At 31.8% G+C, this 18114-nt stretch overlaps 2 protein-coding genes across 11 annotated transcripts in view; both read right to left on the bottom strand.

Annotated features, from left to right (window-relative positions):
- LOC105214187 (sodium/hydrogen exchanger 3) overlaps window positions 1-5301 on the bottom strand; it is a 40445-nt gene extending 35144 nt beyond the window's left edge. For all 10 annotated transcript variants that reach the window (XM_054227840.1, XM_054227842.1, XM_011187459.3 and 7 more), the window contains exons 1-2: window positions 3925-5301; window positions 246-498 (exon numbers count right to left, since the gene is read on the bottom strand). In XM_054227840.1, coding sequence (XP_054083815.1) covers window positions 246-498; window positions 3925-5292 — 1621 coding nt within the window. In that variant the 5' untranslated portion in view covers window positions 5293-5301. The remainder of the gene's footprint in view (window positions 1-245; window positions 499-3924) is intronic.
- A 131-nt stretch (window positions 5302-5432) lies between these two features.
- Window positions 5433-18067, bottom strand: LOC128920502 (uncharacterized). Its single transcript, XM_054227849.1, has 2 exons — window positions 17336-18067; window positions 5433-5461 (listed from the first exon to the last, which is right to left on the bottom strand). The coding sequence occupies exon 1, from the start codon at window positions 17735-17737 to the stop codon at window positions 17609-17611; it is 129 nt and encodes a 42-aa protein (XP_054083824.1). The 5' UTR covers window positions 17738-18067; the 3' UTR covers window positions 5433-5461; window positions 17336-17608.
- Window positions 18068-18114: the final 47 nt, after the last annotated feature.

Raw genomic sequence — 18114 nt, 5'->3', positions numbered from 1 at the left:
CGGTACAAAATACTAATTTATCAGCTAATATGAGTCAGCGCTACTTGCTTGCAGTCAATTAAATAATTAACTTAGATATTTACTGTGTACTCTGTATCGTTTATCACATTAGTTTCATTTGAAAAATAGTTTCGCATGAATATTTTATACACGCTAATCCCTTCCATTAATTGATTTACTTTTACACATAATTTTATTTACAGTAAATATATAAAATGCAACGCTGAAATGCTTTTAGTACTCACCAATTTTCGCTATACTCGCTGACAGTATCCAAATGCCGATTATAAATGGCGTTTTCACGCGATCAAAATCAACCTGCGAGAGTGGATACCGATCCGGTCTGTGCGCATATGGATCATCATCGTCATGTGCTGATATCATTATCGGTGGTCTATGTGTATCGACTTCCTTTGGTTTATCACTAGGTGTAGGCTCTGGTGCTAAAGCGTTTGTTTGAAGTGCAATTTTATTGCCATCACTGTCGCCAGCGCCGACCTGTTGGAAAACGAAAGATATTTCTTAAAATAAATGTTCAAAGGTAAATAATGAAATTATGGAAATTATTCAGTTTTTATGTTCATAAACGATTTTCTTAGATCTATATAAAATTTTCGGAACAAATGTGACCTCGAGCAAAAGCATGAGCACATATATTTTCTTTGACATTTAATATTTTTTTGTAAAAAAAACAGACGCCAGCACACTATCAATCATTATGGAATTAAGTTTTAATTACAATAACTCAATTCGAAATGAGAATGAGTTCAGTATTTTGATAACACAAAGGCTTTTTAGTACTGATAAAAAAGAAACGCTGTGACCGACAAGAGCGCCGATAATGTGATTTTACACATTTTTAGCATTTTTCTGAATTATTTGTGATCAATTGAAAAATTTTGAAATATCACAAAGCTTATTACCAACTATCACAAATTACGTCAAACACTAGGAAATTGGAGTTTCAGCGTCGCTGAGTTATTTATAATTCCTAAATTATCAAAGGTTTCTGCAAGGTAACTAAGACTACTTAATAGCACTCATACATGTGATTATTGGGTAGGCTCAAAAGCTTTTTCTCACTTCTTTTGCGTAGTTAACTCTTGTAAGTGTCGGAGAAATATTAAACACAGAAATTCTTTTTATAAAAACGTTAACACTGAAGACAAGTGCAGCATTACACATAAGAATAATTAAGACCATTTAAAAACACGCTTAAGAATAAAGCTCTTGTTTACCTTATATAAAAAAAATAAAACTAAACTGAACACAACAGCAGCGGCAAAAAGGTAAGCGCGTGTTTGGACACAGAACGATTGCGATTGAATGTTAAATCTTGGAGTTTAATGAATAAAAATTAAAGAAAAACAGATTTTGAAGTCGACCCAGACTTGCATCGTATATGCATATATGTATATACATAAATATGCATGTATGGTCATAGGCATGCTCACCATTTCGCTTTGTGCCAACTTTACGCTGCTACAAGCGTTTGGCCTCAATCGCGCCAAAATCTAGTTAACACTGGAAGTTGACTGTCAAACCAAATATAACCAACTCGAACTGCATTGTGCAACTTCATAAAAAATATATTTAATAAATATTACTTGGCTATTAATGCATATAAATTTGTACAATGCTGCTTTTTGATTTATTAGCGTGCATATTTTGCATTGAACGGCATCATATATACATATGTTAGAGCAATAATACATATCAGGCATAGAGTCACTAATTTATTTGTGTCTAGTCACTAGTTGCAGCATAATTATAGTTAACAAAAAAACTAATTTCAGTGAAAAAATTAATCGATCTTCATGTTGGCACACTTCACATATGAAAACAATAATTATTCATTTCGCGTGTGTACCAGGCTGGTTACTAAGTTTGTAACATTTCTACCGATCGTTATATTTTGTAGTTAGACCTAAGCTTCAAGAGACATGTGTATACTTTCCTTTTTCTATGGATCAAATTGTTTTTGTTGTAACGAAAGAAACATGTTTAAGATTAATGCCAAGTTTGCACTCACACACAGGTGGTTAAAAATCCGGGTCCGTTCTCATTAAGTTAACCCTACTATTGTGGGAGCAGTTGGTAAGAATAAGGATCGAATAAAAGTATAAAAAACTCAGAATGATTTCGAATAACTTTAGTACAAGTTTCCTATCCTCAGACCTCAAGAGATTCCTTATCCTCAGACCTAAAGAAGTTATCGCCGAGTCTGCGACCAAAAGTATAGATCCAACTACTGTAAGCACGGAGGATAAGAGCACTCAAAACGAAGTGATCTATCACAAGAGGCTGTTGTGTTACTAAAAAGCGGAATAACTGTAAAATTAAGTTGTTTTCGAGATAGCTTTAAAAGATATCATGAAAAAACACTGAAGATATCGTTTTGGAGTTTTTGGGTATGCAAAATAAGTGCTTTACTATGCATTGGACTACGAATAATTCTGTTTTCACAAATATTCTTCAGAACCTTTGTAACCTTTTGTACGATCGTCAGGCCTCCACAGAATTCACGTTCAAAAGAAACTTATAGACAATAAAAAAGGAGTCATCGAGTCAGAGACTAAAAAGACAGCTATATTGAAGAACAAGATCGAATTTTGAATATCTAACAAGGGCTAAGCTTCCCTAACTTTTTCAAACTCAGGCAAGCATGATTGGAATAAACCTGAAATAATACAGCAATATTGCAACAATTGAATTGTGCAATATATTCCGTGCAATACCTATGTTGGTTGACACATTGTAAAAATGAAAAGTAATTTTACTAATTTCTCTCAATTGTCAGCGAAATTTCATAATCAATCGCAACAAAAGAATTTTGCTACAAACTGTCGGTCAAGTCACCAATACAAATGCAAATATTTACAAAATTGCATTTAAATAACTGTTACCTTTCCGCTATAACAAAAGCAACGGAATTTTTCCAGGCTTAATTTAAATCGATTGAAAATTTGTCGGCTAGCTTTAGATGTACTCGTATGTATGTATGCAAGTGACAGCTTATAGGGATTCAATTGAATTTGTTTTTTATGCGGAAGTTACGAAATTTACTAAGAAAACGAATAATAAAACGCTTACATAGTTGACTAGTGAGAAAAATTTAAATTTTATAATGTATGCATGTATGTAAATATGTTTATAAGAATATTTGTCATCATCAAATCATAGGGGAATACAATAAAGTATAATGCATGTATGTGACTATAAATAGCAATAAAAACTAAAATTGGTAATGACGTTATTACTCATACTTCTACTTGGAAGCTTTGTATATACTCGTATCTAGACATACATATATGTATGCATGTATTAAAGATGTGCAAATATTTTGTCGCTTGATGCTTCATTGCATCTGCAGTTTATATTACCACCATCCACAAACACACACATGCACATAGTGTTTCACGTTTATTTGCACACAGAATAGTTTCTAATAAAGTCAGTCAAGTGTGTTTGAGTTGCATTTGCCTGACGGATACTGCTAATACATAGACATACATACCTATACATATATACGAGTAAATATGTTTAAATAGATAATAGTTGCTATGTTTGCTAGCTGCCGGCGTGCTCATAATAAACACTTTCAAGTTCAAGGTTGCAATATAAGAGCACTGAAAGGAAATTCCATTTGAATATGGTTATATAAAAGCTACGCTATCATTACGAAGCAACACACGAGTATGAGACATATAATCGTTGCTTGATACTAGTCTACAAACTGTTTGGACTTATTAATAATTTGAAATATCAATCAAGCAAACTATTATCATATGTCATTTTAGAATATTTACCCTAAATAAATTGCTAGTTAATAGACAATCACTCGAAATCTGAATATGCACATTTGGAATATGAAAATGTAGTTATGATTTAATACTAATACGAATAACAAAAACTTTTACTCACCGTCAAACGCGCAGTTGTTGCACCGCTTTCGCCCTGTCCAGCAGTTTTTGTCGTTGTTGCAGCGACAACAGCCGCCGGGGTCGGTAAAGTGACGGGGGCACCATCTGTAATCACATTTTGTTGTGGCAAACTATTCGGACGGCCTTCAATGCGATTGAGGCAGGAGAAAAACACGCAGACAATAAACAGAAAGATCAATTTACGATTGGTCAGCAGCTTTAAATGACGAGACGGCTTTGGTTTCGAAGTAGCATCTGTATTTTCAGGCAACGTTTGTGAATCTTTCGATTTCGTCTGTTGCTCCTCACTTGTTTTCTGCTGAGATGTTTGACGTTGCCGTGCATCTTTGAGACGCGGATCATCATGTTTAATTGTAACTGCATCACAAAAAGCGACAAATGCCAACCAGAAGACGAGAAGTTGCGCACGCGCTTTGGAAAGAATGTCACTTTGAGCGCGGCACTCAGCATCACTGTGTTTCGCTTCATCCGTTAATGTCGAATTTGTATTTGTACCATTCACGTTAGTTTTTGTTTGTTCACTACATTCAATTAAATTACTACTACTAGTACTACTACTAATATTTTGGCTTAAATTTACAGTTGCGAGTTTTGGACTACGTTCACTAAACACTATATTCTTACTATTACTATTACGTTTCTCATTATTATAAACAGTTTTCCCATTATGCTTATTAACATTAGCATTTGCAAATGCTGTTTTGCATTTATTAGAATCACTAGCAGTATTATTACGATTACTTTGAAACTTATTCATTATTTGACTAAATTTAGCACCATTCAAAACCGTTGTCACTTCGTCATCGACTAATACATTTTCCGTAACTGTTTTACTAACATCACCATCAACCGCTTCATCATTATCGAACTCAGTCGAATCGGAATCACAATTAGAATCAGAACAATCATCATCTTCTATATCACTTTCAATAGCGCTTTCGGCGCTACCAGCCGCGACTCTGGTGGTCATCGTCGTCATTGTCGCCATTGTGGTTGAGGTCGCGGCGGCAGCTGTAGCCCTTTGACAGTTCACACACTTTACTTCGTCCTTTCGTAGGTGACACCAGCAAGTGCCTTGCGTTGCATTCAATCTCTGTGTCAATGCGTTGACGCTATCACTCATATGACACCCTACAGTAGCAGTCTCTTTTATTTTATACGCCATTCGGTATAGTTTGCTAACACTGGAATTGTGCAAGCGTTTGATTAGTGTTTTCACTTTGGAGCTTGTAGAATTTTGCGCTGTAGTGCATGTATTATTATTAAATATTAATTTGTTTGGTACAACGGCGTTACTGAAATGAGCAGCTTCTTCATTGGAATCATTGGAACTGGCATTGATTCGCATAATAACAATTAGCACGTTTATGGTAAGGGAAATCCTGATGAAATGAAGTCGGCGCGGTTTATTTTAATCCAGATCTTTCTTTTTCCGAATTTGTGAAAGTTGATTTGTTGATTTACTTTGGGATTACAGATTCCTTAAACGGATGACTTCATTAGTACACGTTTCGAAACTGTAAAGAAGACATAATGTATATTTAATAAAAATTGAATTGAGATATTTTTATTAAATAATAAGTACATAAAATTTATTACGTTTAAATAATTTTTATTTTAAAATTAATAACTTCCAAACCTCAGTATAAAAAATAGAAAATCATTTCATCAAAAACTTTGCCTATCAATTACTTTGTTAGCAGATTGCTTTCACCCAACTCACATACGACACTTGACATTTAAAAACAAAAAAAAAAATATTCATAAAACACAAAAAATGATGCTATTAACACAACGATGAATATCAAATAATGAAAAAGTTCAGAAAATTTACACTCTGTTATCGCCTCTTAATCAATTTATAAACGCTCGTCAACTCAATTGAATTATTAATCAACAACCACAAAAACTCGGAAGCAAATTGAAGCAGCAAAAACAGCAGTAAACAATCCAAAATCACCAACTGACCTGTCGCAATAACCAATTTAAACTGGTTAAAATCATACTCGACAACTGCTATTTAACGCATTTTGAACACACAGATCCTTAACACCGGGCGAAATTTTCACACCATCTCAACAATTAACAAATGCGATAAAAATGCGAGCAGTTAATTGGCGTTTAACGGCGAACAAATCTCTACAGAATACTTAGCGGAGAATTAAAAAATCAAAACCAATTAATATACGCAGGAGAGAGCGCATTGGTTTATTTGCTTATTAAACTTGATAATGTTAAAATTTGCGAAATTTTATATATAATCACAAAGAACATATTAAACTTTTTTCTTTTGCAAATTTGCTCATGAATATCATAGTTCAATTAGATCCTAATATTGAATATAAATGGACATGGATCATTTGTTATGCATTAATTCTTAATTTCACACTAATAATTTGCTTCTTTTTTTTTGCAAACAGAAAATAGAGTCCATTAGCACCCAATTATTTCCATCAGATGTTATAAGGTAAAGTATAATACGCAGTGTGTTCAGAAAATAACGGGAATTTTAAAATTCCACGGCTTTACAGAGTCCAAAATTAAGACTGTATATGCCCCAGCCTACATATTCATCAGATACGTCACCGAAAATTTTGGTAAATCTCTCAGGTATCAGAGGAAATATTTTTCTACTAATAGTGTGTCTCTGTACCAGAAATGGTTAAAGTAGGGTCATAACTTCCCCTAGCTCTCATATACCTAATTATAGGACTTTCAAATTGGGTCAAATTGTGTGTTATCTTAATAAGAATATATTAGTAAATTGCGAGAGTATAAAATGTTCGGTTGCACCCGCACTTAGCCTTTCCTTACTTGTTTTGAGTAAATTTGGTAGAAATGCCGAGTTCTTTATTTTTCGGAATGAAAAGCACGATAATTCAAATCGCATGTTTTTATATAGATTAAAACTATATTCTCAAAATTTATTGTCAGGTATTTCATGAAGATAAACCTGGCAACTTTCTATCGTAAGACGTCACTGGCTTCCATTATCACTTTTTAACGTGCCAAATACTTGGTAATTTCCATAAACATATAATAAACGTCTAGCAAAGCTTATTTTTAAACAATCTCATTATTTGCATTGAGCGAAATGCTATGTTAACATAATAATTTTTTTTTTTACTGTTTATTCTACACTCTTTTGGCGCAACTCATTATCTCGTTCATTTAAAATGGTAAAGCAAATTTGCACATAAAATTGTACTATTTGCAAATATGCGCTTATTTGAACTAAAACGCTGGTAAAAACTAGTTAAATGTAAACACGTGCATATGGTTGATATTTTTCTACGATTTTTTGGGTGAATAAAGCGTCTATATGTACTACTAACATATGGATGTGTAAATGCAGCTAATGTGCGCTGTAAATACTGGATGATTGAATTTATACGCTAGTGAAGCTTCGTTTAAAAGTCAACAAACCAGTGAGTGTTTTTAATTAGTAGCTATTAATTACATTATTATTTTAACACAGTTGACATCAACGTTTATATGGATACAATGTAAATAAACTTACATTACAAGTGTTTTGTGTTTGTTATGAGTTTGCTTTATGAGCAATATCAGTATGAAAAGATTACTTTTGTTATATGCATTGAACTAGTTTTTTAATAGTTTTTTTTTGCGCTCTATAAAAAATATACACTTGTACATACAGTAGAACTTCCATAACTCGCACCTTCTATAAGCCGAAGATCTGCATAATTCGAACACTTGAATTGGCAATAGCGTTTAGAAGCCAAATTTCATACATATTTCCTTCCCTAACTCGAAATTTCTATAACTCGAAGTTCTCCACAACTCGAACTCTTGAAGTGGCAATAGAAGTCAAATTTCATACAAATTTCATTCCATAAATCGAACTTTTCGACCAGGACATTATATAAAATTCAAAATTTTACTACCGACGTAGAATTTTAAAAGAATCTTTCTATATCGTATGCAGGTAAACAAAAAATATGATTTTATATTTATAGATTCCCTAAATCGTGTAACAAAGGCATGAGATATAGACGTCAAGAGCAAACTGCAACAAACAAAATTACAAAATACATGTTTTAATGTATTTTTTGCGAAGTAAATAACTAAAACTTTGGGTAAATCTATATTTTACAGCTTTTTGAAAAATTTATGTTTTAATGAACATTTCTATAACTCGAAGTTTTTTTGTGGATGATGGTGATTCGAGTTAGAGAAGTTCCACTGTACTTGAAGTACAAATACTTTGAGCAGTATTAATTTTATTTGCCATAAATAAAACACAATACCACATAAGCACTCTGATTATTTTGGGGCTTAATTTGCAGAAAATTTATAAAATTAAAATAAGTTTTTTCCCAACTTATAGTTGCCTTATCAGTAATTGATAAATTTTCGCAGCATTGGTAATACCATAAATATGCACCAGAAGCCTGAAATTGGATAATATTTACATTTACTAACAAATAACAATAATAACGGTAGTTGCTAGCACGAACTTTAGCTATAATTAGAGATATGCGCAGTGTTCTAGGTGCTAACATTTTTGAATGACTAACAGAAAGTCAAACTTTAAAATATATATAAAGCGGTTTATAAACCTTTGATTCTAACATTATTATAAGACTTTTTCATGATTTCCCTACCATAACCTACATATTAATCACACATTTATCAAGCGCTTATAAAGCATATGCCTCAGTCAGTCGAGCAAACTAAATTAGTATTAAGTGTTTTGTAGAAAATATGTTATTCCAGCCACGTGCTTTTCAATAGAACGAAAATAACATTAAATTTCAAAAATATATAAAGTTAAATGGCAGACGGGCGGGTAATTTGCGTTAACCTGGAGGCGTTGTTTCTTGCTTTTCTACATATTTTTGGGTAAACAAATCAGTGAGCGGCAAATTCATGCGGTTCATGTGGTTTATAAATAGGCAGAACATGTAATTTGCCAACAAATCTACTTATTTATGTGTATTTTTTTGTTCGAATAAATATGTGCCGACTTATGTAAATATGAATGTATAAACTTGCAAATGCGTATATATGAATACATACATATATATATAGAGCCGCTGTATAAAAACACTTGAGTGCTCTTTGAACTATATAGGATTGAGGAGATTGTTTTTTACGCTGCCTAATTTATGCATTTAAATATACAAAAGTAAATTTTAAGAAACAGTAAATGTTTATAGAAAAGTGTGTATAGTATGTGGTATAGATTATTAAAGGTTAGGTTTTGTCTATACTATATTTTCCAGAGCTCCTTATATATATGTACAGTGGAACTTCTCTAACTCGATAGAGAGACTTCGAGTTATAGCAATTTTTATTAAAACATACATTTTTTAAAAATGTATAAAATATAGATTTACCCACAGTTTTAGTTATTTACTTCGCAAAAAGTTTTAAATAAATACATTAAAACGTGTATTCTGTAATTTTGTTTGTTGCTTTTTGCTATTGTTTGGCTCTTGACGTCTGTATCTCATGCCTTTGTTACACGATTTATGAAATTTATAAGTGTAATATCATATTTTTTGGTCGCCTCAATACGAATATAGGGACTCCTTTAAAATTGTTCCTTCATAGTAAAATTTCAAATTTTGTATTACGCTCTGGTCGAAAAGTTCGATTTATGGAAGGAAATTTGTATGAAATTTGCCTTCTATTGCCAATTCAAAAGTTCGAGTTATGGAGATCTTCGACTTATAGAAGTTTGAGTTATTGAAGTTCCACTGTATATATTTCTAATTCCTAGTTGGAACATAAGGACTCCTTAGTTCTTGTAAATTTAATTTAATTTTTTTCTTCATTCATATACACCTTAGATTATTTCAGTTTTATAGTTTGAAATCCACTTTCAATATGCTCTACAAGCCTCGCTTCCATGCACTAACAACCAGCTGTAATGTTCATTAAAATTATAAATGATAGCACACTATATGTAATCAGGGTGTGAGGGTTGCTGTGCTTCAAGTGGTAATTGTTGGCGTGAGCCAGTTTGTTTGACTATGACCGCACACTACCAATCACTGCTTGGCTATTCGATTTTAATTGACAGCAATTGTCAACAGCATACTTGTTTGCACGAGTGTGTGTATTAATAGGCATTGGATATGCGCTGGTGGAAAAGTGTGGATTTTTAATAACGTATACGACGTGTAGCACCAAGGTTTTGCTGCATCGCCGGTAAGCCTTTGTTCTTTTAGCAGTATAAGATGGCTTAGAAGATAAAAAATTATATATAAATTCAAACCGTTGTATTAAGGTGCATATACAGTGGTTTATGATGCAATTTCGATTTGTGTCAAAACATGAAACTAGTTCAAATAGTACAGATATTCCAAAAGATTTAAGACATTCAGTTTTACATTAGATTGTCAAGTATATTTACATATGCAACTTTTATAATATCATAATTGACTAAAATATAAATCGGAATGTCTACGATCTGTGAAATTGGTATACAATTTAACTGAATTTTATAATTTTTTTCTCAAGCTGCTAATGGAACTATTTCTTGTATATACTCGTACAAGTACTTGACTTGACTTTTCTATTAAAAATATCTTTCCATAGAACTTATATAATTCTGAAAAAATATAATATATGCTGGTATATCTATCCAAACAAACATTGACGTAAATGGAAAAAGCATTACGCAAGTTTACCAGCCACTGGGTGCATATTTCAATATACATATGATTGCAGTCATTACACTTTGACGGTTCTTGAAAACTGTATATGCAGTTATTCAGCCAAATCTGTTTACGACATTGAACTTGGCAACAGTTACATATTAGGATGTGTATGTGCTGAATTTTTCGGCTATTTGCAATTTGCTTTCAACTACACATACTTATGAAAGGGTATGAGTGTTTGTAGTATTTTTATTGATTTTGAAATATGCAAGAAAAATAAACAATGCCCAGCAGTTTATTGAAAATAAAATTTAAATGATTGCATCTTTTATTTATCTAATTTATCAGCTGGCACTAATACAGACACATACTATATTGGCAAAATGCCATTAAATGCTTCATGCAAATAATTTCTTTTGGATAATAGTATAATATATTTTGTATATAGAAATATTTATTATTTTTGTTAATATCTGTTTGAGAAATTTAATTTTGAAATTTGCTTCAAGCTTGGTATAGTTTGGATAGCTTATATATTATTTGGATCGAGTATATCTCACTAGTGTTAGCTGTAACTACAAATTTTGGGATTTTTTTATTTTTATTATTTTCTTTTATTTTTTTATTACTTTATTTAATTTTTTGTTTATATTTTTATTATATTTTTATTGTTATTATTTTATTTATTTTTATTATTTTTTTATTTTTATTATTTATTATTATTATTATTACTTTTTTTATATATATATTTTTTTATTTTTGTTATTATTTTTAATACCATGCAATTTCGAACCGCTAGAATACATTTTCTCCTCATAAATCTCAAAATAAGAACAATAAAACTAAAAGTACCATTTTGGCCTTGAAATAAGTTCAAGTCAAGCGATAGTAACAAACTGTAATAAATAATATGTTAATATTCATTTGTATGTATATATACATATTTACTACATACGAGTAATGTAGTAATGTAAAATACAAATTTTACTAAACTGAAACGAAATATAGTGGAACTTCCATAACTAGAACACTTGAATAAGCAATAGCGTTTAGAAGCCAAAATCATACAAATTTCCTTCCCTACCTCGAATTTCTATAACTCGAAGTTCTCCATAACTCGAACTCTTGAAGTGGCAATAGAAGTCAAATTTCATACAAATTTCCTTCCATAAATCGAACTTTTCGACCAGGACATTATACAAAATTTAAAATTTTACTATCGACGCAGAATTTTAAAAGAATCTTTCTATATCGTATGCAGGCAAACAAAAAATATGATTTTATACTTATAGATTCCCTAAATCGTGTAACAAAGGCATGAGATATAGACGTCAAGAATGTTGCATGTTTTAATGTATTTAAATACAACTTGTTGCGAAGTAAATAACTAAAACTGTGTATAAATCTATATTTTACAGCTTTTTGAAAAATTTGTGTTTTAATGAACATTTCTATAACTCGAAGTTTTTTTGTGGCTGATGGTGATTCGAGTTATAGAAGTTCCACTGTAATTTAATTTATTCAGCTTGCTTCTTCTTAACAGCACGTGCAATGTGTTGATATGAGTGTGTGCCGACTATAATGCTAAAAAATGAAAAAAAAATTAACCCACATGTGAAACCGCGTGGACATATTATTTTATTTTTATATACATACATATGTACATACATTTTTATATAGGATATCTATCCGTTATCTGCTGGCTAACCAAGAATTGAAGTTGTTTGGAAATAGTTTTTTTTACCGCAAAACGACATTTTTTTATGCATACTCACTTATATAGTAGAAAATATATGAATATTTGTGTACATATATGCCTAATTATTAGTTAATATAATATATAAATATTTATATAAACGTAAATTATATATTTTGTAAAAAAAATCAAATTAAGGCCTAAATGTCATCAATCAAACTTAATGAAAGTACATTGCATTCACCTGTATGTAGTAGCAATAATGCAGGGCAGTAAATTTTATAAACAACGTTAGCTTATTACTCTTAGATATTATATACAATACGTATATACATATAAATACATATGTATTTATATATTGATAAAAGCAATTGTGAGTTGGCCTTTCGAAAAATTACATTACGTTTGAATATAACAATATATGTATGTATACATACAAACATGACTACCTTTTTACAGAACTTTATACAAATGTACAATCACATTGCATAATTACAAAAGTGTTGATAACGATAACACAATGCAACACAAACACTTGACGAGTTATCATATTCTGTGTAGTATATCTACATATAATCAAATTTGAAATACGCAAATGTATTTTTTATACTAAAAATTAATTATTTTTCCAAAAAACATTATAAATAATAATTTTTAACAACGAATGGAAAATTACTAAAGCATATAGTAGTATTAACATAAATCTCTTTAAGACAGACGCTTGTTCATATTTACTTTTGTATAAAGTTATTTAAAACATGAGTCAGTGCATTAAGCATCTTGCGTATTCAAACATTCATATACACTATTTCATATGAGATAAGTATAGTTTGTTTAAAAGTTATTTATGTCTGCTTTGCATATACACATTGAGATTTGTACAATAATCTTTCACAATGATTATTAAAAATAACTTGCTGGTGCTTTATCAAATCTATTTATGTAAATATGTGCATGTGATCTGTATATTTGCATAAATATTTATATATTGTTTCATTCATATATTCGTGAAGCCATGTGATTAATATTAGCCAGTGAAATTATATTAAATAAACATAAGACCCGTAAACATTTTTAATTATTATTATTTATTAATAAAATTTAAAATTATTTAAATAATTATTAAGAAACGATTGAATATTTATAAATACTTCGCTATTAACGAACAGTTGTTTAATTTTCCAAAAAATTATTTGGCTGATTTATAAAAGATTTTTAATATTTCCGATGTTATGTGAATTAATATATAAATTTCAGGTTATATACACATGCATATGTATATTTGTAGTATGTATTTAATTATAGAAACTCGAAGCATACAGTTTAACTACGTATTATGATAATGCATTTTGAAATGTTTTTGACTCCTGTCAAATGTTGTTTTTAAACTGGCTGCTAAGATTTACATAATTTCGTAACATAAAATATGCCAAATTAGTGAAGCGCATATTAAACATATGTGTACATGTGTATGTGTATGCCCACTACACGAAACAATAAGCATAGCATGTGCCTATCTCCCTAAGCACTATGTAGAAACAGACAACAATGGAAGGATGTCTAGCTGTTCAACAGGAGGTAGGTACGCGAGGAATAAAACAAAGGGAACAATCGAGCTACAAAGTCAGCTGTATGTAACAAATTTTAGTAGCTACATGTATAGGAATGTAAGCACGCTATAGAGCTAAAATATTATAAGTATAACACAACACTTGAGCAAGTTTGTTTCAAAATTAAATTGTGTCAAGTTGTCTCGCTTTGTATCTATTTATGTTGCTTATAAGCATATTTATTTTATTAATTTATGATGACAATTTTTCAAAGAAGCATTCTCTTCCTTCGTAAGTCCACACCGGCTATTCATCAAAACAGCTGATAGGCATAACAACACTACAGCACTGCCTACAATAAGTTACTGTCAATCACAGCTTAAGTTCGGTACAGCTGTTCCGTGGCTTCCCTTTCCGTTCTTATTTAAAACTAAAACAATTACCTTTTCACATGCCTTCTTGGAATTTACTGATAACTATGCTGTTAGTAGTGCAGCAATAATTCAGAAGGTCAGCTATTTTTCACGTTAAATCAATTCCACACAATTCTTAAACACTTGTTCGCATTTTACAAGCATTTAAATATCTATTAACAATTCAGTATGTTAAAAGAAATGCATTTGATCACATTGCCAGCGAAGCGCCGAAATGCGCGCGTCTGGGCAAGCAGAAATACACTAACAAAATGCCATCTGCTCTTCACCGCACTCTTATGTATTTTTATATATTTTCTATACACAAATGTACATTCTTATTTACACTTTGTTTTGGAAACGATTTGCACACGGTACAGGTACGCGCTTATAGTTATAAATTAAGAAATTTCTTATATTACAAAAATTGCCACTAAATATACACGAAATAACAACGCGACCGCTTCACTGGAACAAGCAAAATGAATCTTATAATAAAGCGAGAATGCACTAAAAACGTCAACTCAACAAAATTCCGATTCTGCTTTGCTTTGCGCGTTTACAATCGAGCCAGCCAAGTGACAGTGCTATTGTATACAATTGTAGATTGAGTTTTCCCTTTTTGAAATGCATCGTTGTGTATGTGTGTACAGTGTTGTACTACCACTTTGAGATTTTCAATATTCCCCCAATTTTATGAAATTAATGAATTCGACTAATTATTTAAGAAAAAATAATAATTTTTGTTTTTAACAATATTTAAAAAGTATTAAAACTTTACAATCACTAACATAACGTAGGAAATGAATATAAATGACTTAATAGAAATTTGTGCTATTCTTTCCATATGGCAGCATGGTCGTTGCAAATTCACCACGCTAGTTACTGTTTGATCTTTGCTAAGCGTTTTTGAAAATTCACCACGTTAGTATCTATTTAATCTTTGCTAAATGTCATTTTTCAAATAAAATTTAAATATTAGTCGCAAAGTGTTTTGACGAATTCTGTACGGTTGAAATTATTAATTGAATGTAAAGAATCTTAATTTATGCAAATAAATGTAATCGGCTGTTAAACAAGACGGCGAGTTACTTTGAGTGAAAATGTATTCTTCAATACTAGCAACAGCAATGAACATGATTTCGGGCATCAACAGGAAGCAGTCCGTCGCTTTAAAGAGCGTTGAAACAAAATCTGTAAATATGCAACTGACTTCTATAATCAAATACAAATAGCCAAGAGAAATGCTAAACAACTTTTTTGGCAATCTAAGGACTATTTAATGTTTTATTCCTTTTGCAGGTGCCAGCCACTAGCTCAAGCATCATAATACAGTTTCCCGTATTGATTTAATTATTTTGTTGTTATTAAGGCATATTTAAATGCGATTTTTGTGTGTGTGTTGTTCAAAAGGGGGCGTATGGCAGTGTACAATTACCGGCATGCATGCATAAATATGTACATATGTATGTATGTATATGAACATTGCATTACCATTGATTATGCACGCAAGTGGAAAAGGTCGCTACTGTGCATAAAAATACGTAAGCAATTGCATAACGAAACGCTTTGACGCTCAGCGTCGTCACATCCTTCAAATTGGTGTGAATGCAAACGGCCAATAGCCAGCGACTGCTACTGTTTGGCTGTTGAAGGCGAAAAGAAACCTTCAAAGCGAATATCCTTGTACTTGAATTTTTGCACAGTCTGCCAACCGGTTGCACATCCGTACGCCACACGTATGTATGTATGTACAAGACCCCGCTTGTGTATCGAAAATGCAAACACGCTTCTACACACGTGCATATGTACATATGTATGTACAATATTGCCAATATTTAACACTGCACACTTACTGTAGAATTGAATTATAGTTGCGTAAGGAGGTTTTTTTTTTTTGTAAATTTGTTAGCAGAATTTGCGGATTATTGTCAATTGGTGGGTTTAATTGACAGACGCAAAGACAACACTGTTATATCGCTTCCGTTAAAATTAAGTTCTCAGTAACAAATTAAAAAAAAATTTTAATATTTTTATTTGTTTCAGATTATTTGATTCCAAACTATACTCAATGAATGACAACAGCAACTATTTGATTTAAACTAATAACCAACATTTTTCACATACACAAAAGACAATTGCCAGTTGAGATCTGTTTTAATACTAAAAAATATTCGAACATTTTTTTCGCTACATAACAATATTTTTGTTAGGATAGGATGTAACAGCAACAGCAGTTAAGGCAAGAGTGCTGCGAGTTTAGTATTTGTACGCACAGCTCCTATGCGAGAGTGATAACAATGAGCACTCTCTCGAAAACCGCACTGAATACAATTTGATGCTCCAACAAGACAGAGTGCCCGGCTCGGCATCTTTGCAGGCAAAACATCTGATTTTTTTAAATTTGACAGCTGCACAAAAAGCTCGCGACTATGAAACCGAAATGTCAAGTGACAGTTAAAGAGTCCTGCGCGTACGGTGTTTACAATTGACAGCCATGCATATGTATATATGACTGCAAAGTAACGGCATACACATGCTTGAAAGTGATTGCTGCTGCGGCAACAATAAAAAGGTGTTTGGTTACTTGCCGAACCCACGAAATTCGTTGGACCTTTTCACTTGTGCAAAATACATATATATTCATGTACATATGTATGCAAGTCGTTGTGTGCACAAAAATGTGGGTGTATATGATTTGTGCTGGCTGCGTTAAAGCCCAGTTGAAGCATTTAAATATGAAATTAAGTTTACGTCAAGCAATCTCTGTCGCTTCTTCGCACACTTCAACAGTCGCATGCTAATGTGTGTGTGTGTGTGTGTGTGTATTTTGTAATACTGCACACGCTTTCATACACAGTCATTCGCATAATCACTAATGGGTAGTAAAATAGCTTTTCTATTGAAACATTATATAACCACTTGGTACAACGTCTACCGCAAGTACAACCACACGCACACACACACCCGCGTCCGTCTCACACACACATTTGGTTATCCTGCAGCCAACCTCCGGCCATTAACATATGTACGACCAATAAAACATGTGAATACCTCATAAAAGTGTAGTATACTTTTAGGATAGATTTTCTTTACGTACATTACATGTTGCAGCTACAACTTCCAATTACGTTTTGCTCCAGCAAATTATAATGCATTTTATTTTCGTATATACAAACTGGCTGCTCTGCACTTTCTTTTGTTTGTTTGAACTTAAAAAGTCTCATAGACAAAAATTTCCATGAAAATTCAATGCTTCTCCTCTACTAAGCCGCTCCGAAATTATACATACATACACACATACATGTATATAATAATTATTCTACAACTTCATTTGGTTTTGGTTTAATTAATTGTAACAATTTGTACACGTTTAAAGCGATCGCTTGAGCACGTTGGAATTTTGCATTAAATTTGCTGTTTTCATATAAACAGCAAATAGTTTTATATGGTTTTTATGAAAATTTGTAAATCTGTTTTCGTAGAATTGATTGGCTGCCATTTCTTTAGACGACTCGAACGATGACTGAATTTTTATGTACTGGCTGAAAATTTTCTTGGACCACCTCGGTCTAGGCACAATAGACAGCAGCAACCACGATTTTTGACATTTAAATGCTGCATAAAGACATAAAAGCTTTGGCGGTGGCTGCAAAAAGCTGCCGCGAAAAATCGTTAGTGAAGCGGAAGAGTAAACCGGTTTTTGATATATTGAATTTAAACTGCCAGTACATGAAGTAACAGTTTCAGCAATTATATATAATTTTTTTCTTGTTTATAAATAATATAGCGATATATTTAGTTGAGTACCACTGAAAATATATTTGCTACTAACTCCCCACATTATTGCTCATAGAATACCGTTATTGCGAATTCCCT

The sequence above is a fragment of the Zeugodacus cucurbitae genome, chromosome 3 (assembly GCF_028554725.1).
Source record: "Zeugodacus cucurbitae isolate PBARC_wt_2022May chromosome 3, idZeuCucr1.2, whole genome shotgun sequence".
NCBI classification, from domain to species: domain Eukaryota; kingdom Metazoa; phylum Arthropoda; class Insecta; order Diptera; family Tephritidae; genus Zeugodacus; species Zeugodacus cucurbitae.
This window is presented reverse-complemented; position numbering and strand designations above follow the sequence as displayed.